This window comes from Xiphophorus hellerii, chromosome 15, assembly GCF_003331165.1.
Source record: "Xiphophorus hellerii strain 12219 chromosome 15, Xiphophorus_hellerii-4.1, whole genome shotgun sequence".
Taxonomy (NCBI): Eukaryota; Metazoa; Chordata; class Actinopteri; order Cyprinodontiformes; family Poeciliidae; genus Xiphophorus; species Xiphophorus hellerii.
The window spans coordinates 3,962,447-3,967,808 of record NC_045686.1 but is presented as its reverse complement, the minus strand read 5'-3'; the positions used below and the strand labels follow the sequence as shown (position 1 = coordinate 3,967,808).

The 5,362-nt window shown below is 38.3% G+C and overlaps 1 protein-coding gene across 1 annotated transcript; it reads right to left on the bottom strand.

The window, feature by feature from the left end:
• Positions 1–785: 785 nt before the first annotated feature.
• Positions 786–3,874, bottom strand: LOC116733743 (sterile alpha motif domain-containing protein 3-like). Its single transcript, XM_032584549.1, has 4 exons — positions 2,800–3,874; positions 2,429–2,575; positions 2,075–2,176; positions 786–1,302 (listed from the first exon to the last, which is right to left on the bottom strand). Exons 1-4 carry the CDS (start codon positions 3,850–3,852, stop codon positions 997–999), a joined length of 1,608 nt encoding a protein of 535 aa, XP_032440440.1. The 5' UTR covers positions 3,853–3,874; the 3' UTR covers positions 786–996.
• Positions 3,875–5,362: the final 1,488 nt, after the last annotated feature.

Sequence of the window (5,362 nt, the reverse complement as noted above, 5' to 3'; positions counted from 1 at the left end):
CATAGGACTTTAAATCTATTCAATAATATTGAATGTCACTTTGTTGCCATAATTTTTCTGTGTCTAATTTACCCAATATCCTGACCAAACTTGAGTGGCATCAAAAAACAACAAATTACAATGCATAAAACAGCAGCAGCATTTATTTGTGCAACTTTATAAAACGTGTTTATCCAGCACCCAACAAGTGCAAAATTCCAAAATACAACAATAAAACAGAGAAGGGGCAATATATATCAGTATCAAGTCAAAAACATAGTGCCACTCTGCTCAAAGTATAGTTAACATGATTTTTTAGAACCATCACATCAACAACAATCAACTTGGACTCAGTTAAGCTTGCTTCAACAATTTATCAATCACATAAGAGTTCACTTTATGTTTAAGAGGCATGCAGAGCACAAAACAAGTATGCACATAAAACGTACCTGGGGAAAACACATGACAAGATGTGAGAGATGTGCGAGACCTTGGAGGCATAAAAACTTCCATTTTCTTTTTTTGTATGTTTATGCTACATCTTGTCACTGTGTTGGGGCCCTTGGCTCCATGACACTTATTTTCCTTTTCGAAAAATAAGTTGAAAGACAGAACTGAACAAAAACATATTATATAAAGTGCAATGAAACACAACAAAGTTTTGCAGTCTGCAGATCATCACCCTTCAGTGGTGAAGCCTGCATGGACTCTCCAAAAAGGCAATAGTGGATGCTCTATGGTCTATAAAAGGCACAAGGGCTCATGTGACAGACCTGAACAGATCCAAGCCATATAACAGGCCGCACTACCACATATGAGAACAAGGGGTCAGTCCTTAGAAAAAGGGTGGTTAACTGTAATGTACTGCAAGAAAAAATACACATGCAGAAATCCACTGAACTGAAAATTACCCTAATTGTAACTAACTTCACAGAGCATTTCACAAAGTTTTGCGTGTTGGTTTTCACAGTGACTTTGACTTGTCTATTCCCTTTTGTTTAGCAAGGGTCCGTTTTCTTAAGCCAGTAGTTTATTCCTGAGGCTGTTCACTTTTGGGGAGAGCTTTGAACTATCCAGCCCGAGGAGAAGTTTCTGAAACACTTCAAACGTGTATCTGAGCTCCTTTGGATAGGCAAGATTCACAGCATATGCCAACCCAACAAGCAGGGAGCAAGCCCTTGGAAAGTTACCCAGAGCAGTTAGAATTTTCACGCCGTCCACCACGATACCGATGTCTGGATCCTCTGACATGTTAGCTTTGACATTGTAGATCTTCAGGCTTTGAACAGCAAGGTCCTGTGACACACTGTCTTCATCAGCATCCTGTAATAGCAAGAACATTGTGCATATCAGACAATACAGCCAAAGGAGAAGGTTCCATTTCCCAAATTGCTTACAACTGTTTGGACAAGAAAATCTGGAGTTTGTCAGCCGTTGCTTGTAATGCACTCTATTTATGTCAGTGTTTTAGACAAATCTGAGATAACACTAAAAAAAATGCACATCATTTAAAAATGAAAAAAAAAACAAATATAAATCAATCATAATAATATATTATATTATTATAATATAATCAATTATACAATGATGAGCTGAACAGTTACAAATATTTCTAAATGAAGTTTCTGAAATTAAATCACATTACACTATTATTTCTTCCTGGCACTGTCTTGATGAATATCTTATTCTGCATTGCCTCAGTCTTTCTGTAAAAATGTCTTTGTATTCACAAAGCAGCGTCTTGGCCATAATTTCTTAGCTCGCTTTTAGGGACAAATTGCAAAGACTTAAAAAAAATCAAGTTATGGTTAGGTAAAGCATTCTTAGGAAAAAAATTACATAAATTACTGACAAGTTTTAAATTATGCCAGTTGGTGAAATCAAATTGAGATAGCATTCTGCACTAGCACTTAAAAATTCCTTAATGGAAAATAAAATGTAAACACACTTAACAGAGGACAATGATATAGCTTGCCAATAACTACTGGGAGAAATACAGTTATGACTATTTTGTGATTTGACTTTCCAACGAATACCAAGTAAAAGAGATGAGAGAAATCACCTACTTTATATTTTAACATCTACTTCAACTTACATCGTACTCTTTTAAGAGTTGATCTGTAGATTCCCCAAGGTACAGCATCAAACATCGAATGATAACATCTCTGGTCATGTTGATGTCAGGATTGCTTGGAGTCTGAAACGAAAAAAATAAACACCAGGTGGTTTATATTACTGTTAATAAGCTCAAGGATCCTTCCTGTGCCGTCTTGGGGACCAGTGTAATAAAACACTACTGAAACAAATTCTCATGCGATTATTTCATATTCCATTTATAAAGAGAATCACAGGCTAACCTCCAGTAAATTTAAGTAATGATATTCCAGAAGTTTAAACACAAAATTTTGAGAATAAAATATTAGCAACCATAATGCTCAATGAAGGATACCTTGAGTAGGATAGCCTGCAATCTCAACCCCATGTTTCCGCCCTTGGAGTGGAAGAGGTTCAGAAGTCGAGGAGTATATTCATCCAGTTTGGACATGAACTTTGATTCAAGATGCACCATTGTGATTCTGTGAAACTCATCCTGGATCTGAAAGACAAATCATGAAACCAGTTTTAAAGCCTCAAATATTACAAACATACATACTGTTCTTACGACATTTTTCAAAAGCAAGAAGACGGATCAAATTTGATCTATAAAATAGATGACAGTAACGCAACACATTTTGTATCAAATAGCTAAATGCAGAATCACAAATGCAATCCTTCACATTGACTAGGAACATTTCTGATTAGCATGCACTTATAACTCACGTGAGATGTCTCAAATAGAGCGGGCCATCTGGCTTTGATGTCCCCTATACTGGGTGATTGGTTGATGATTTCGTTTCTTCTGTGTGCAAATGTTTTGGCCATTTTTTCTTTTATCAATGCGTTGTTGTCCTTTTTCTTTACTTCAGTAAGCAACTGAATCCTCTCTTGTTCTTGACTTTCTTCATCCTCTCCAGCCGGGTAAGGAGGAAGGAAATTTACCTCTGCTTTTCGAGGCTTTTTTACATTCTTTGCAGACTTCTTGTCCGCAGGGGTCTTGTGTTTCAGTGCATTGCATAACACCTCAGGAACACCGTAGCCTCTGAGTTTGGTGCGATAATTTGACATCTTGTATTTAAGGCTTTGCTGCCAGCCATAGTAACCTGCAAAGGAACCGGGTTCCTTGAGAAAAGGATATTTATTGACAAGTGCCTGAGCAACATCACTTATCTGTGAACCTGATGGATAGGCTGTATAAGTATATACAGTTTCAGCCAGTTTCTCAAGTATGTCTGCCTTGATCTTAGAGGTAGTGAGAAGTGTTCCATTCTTCTTGTAGTCCTCATTGCCTCTTTCAAGGTACATCTCAGTTTCGTATGCAAACTGTGGAATGGGGAACTGCTTTGGCCATGGCTGACAGCGTTCTGCGGTACTGCGCCCAGACAGGATAATGGTGTCCTGTGAAGAAGATGTTCCAGCAGATGACTCTGCATTTGATGCAGTTGACTCTTCAAACGATGCAGAGTCACAGTCAGTGGACTGTTGAACAAAGGAACTGTCCAAACTTTCATGAGCTGCATACAAGTTCAGAAGAATAGGAGAAGTGTGAACAACCTTTATAGTGCCTTTGTGTTTGATAAGATCACTGTTGTGAAGAGTAAAATAATCTTCAAATTCCAAGTCAAAATACTGAAGACTGAACTCAGTAGAAATCCCAAAGGTCTCCTTCACAATATTATGCAGCTCCTCCACAGTGGGCGGGATTCCTGATGGAAGGACCAACTTCTCAATTCGGTCGTCAATTATTACTCTGAGTTTTGCCTCCATCTCTGCCATCCTGACAAGAATAGACAAAAGTTAAATATATTCTTATACAGTACATGAAAAAAAACCTGTATAAAAAAATGTATAAATAAAATCTGTACTTATTTAAGTGGAACACCACACTTATAATCATAACATTAAATGTGTGTTCCATAATTATGATTATTAAATTCCTAAAATGTCAACAAAAAAGGATACTGTTGTTATATTTCCAGAACAATGGGTTTAAAAACAGATGTTATGAGATGTAAAGGTTACCATAATTTATCAAACTTACCTAAAACAAATAACAGATGTGACGTTTGAGTGTAACCAAGCGTTTTCCTCCCACACTGTATGCAGCCAAGGGGTACACATCACCAAGTTTCTGCTGCTCAACAAGAGCCATTTTCCCAGTGTTCTCTAGTTGAAAAGATCTAAGATGCTCTTCATACCATGCATCTAGTAACTTTACAATAAAATGTGCACGGTTGTTTAAAATGGCTATCTGAATAATCTCAGCAAAGTCAGGAAGTCCCCCAGTAGAGCCATACGGCAAGATCATCCCAACAGTGTACTTTGTTCCATAGCAGGTGACAGTGTTAGCTAACTGCACGGAAGACAGAAGCGGTGATGTTTCTCTTAAAGCTTCCTGTATGTCTGAATGCAGCACATCTAAAGGCACCACAGATATTTTTGTGACACACAATGGCTGTTTTCCAACATCTGTATGTAAATGGCATGCCATCATCATCTGATGTTTTGTAGCAAGGGTCACCAATATATTTTTGAAGTTCTTTGTGTGCCTCACAACTTGCTTGAAAAAGCTGTGTTTCGCTTCAAAGCGCATTGTCCATACACCAACCAGAGGCCCATACTCTGCAATCAGTGCAGGGTAATGTTCTAAATAATGGTGTTTGGGTGTCAGTGTCTCTTCAGGAAAAACTGCTAAGAATCTGTCACGATGCTCAGATATTTTAAAGTCAAGGTATGCAATAGTTTCAACTGTATGAACAGGGGCAACCACCAATTCAACTATGTCTTTTAAAGTCAGAAGAACCTGCCAGGCAGCATCATCCTCAGGTACCCGTGAACCAACAATGACTGGCAACAACCGTATTAGGGCCCAATTTTCATGGGCATTTCCTCCTATCGTTCTGCGACGAATGTAGTTTTGAGGGACTGCTTGAGGGCTGTTGGCTTTGTCTGAGCCCTTATAGGGAAAACGTGTGATTAACTCGTTGAGTTCAGTCAAATTAAAGTACTTCTTCTTGGTGAAAGTCTGAAAACACAATGCTAGTTCTCTTGGGACTATTCCTTCAAAAAGGTCATGTAGTGCATCTGGTGGATACCCAGACACAAAATGAAAGTGATTCAGTTTATCAGTCAATGGACACGACCGCTTAACGCCAAAGCAATGGGTTAAATTTGGATTTTCTCTCACAGTTTGCACATGCAAACTATGGTCCTTCTTTGTCCGAGGTGGAAACACTCCAGTCCGCACTTCGTGTGTCTGGTACTCTGAAGAATGTCCAAGACAAAA

Coding starts and splice junctions, on each gene's coding strand:
- LOC116733743 (XM_032584549.1), bottom strand. CDS start 3,852: ATGGCAGAGATGGAGGCAAAACTCAGAGTAATAATTGACGACCGAATT. Junction 2,177..2,428: donor TGCAGGCTATCCTACTCAAG/GTATCCTTCATT, acceptor TTTTCGTTTCAG/ACTCCAAGCAATCCTGACAT. Junction 1,303..2,074: donor AACTCTTAAAAGAGTACGAT/GTAAGTTGAAGT, acceptor TTGCTATTACAG/GATGCTGATGAAGACAGTGT.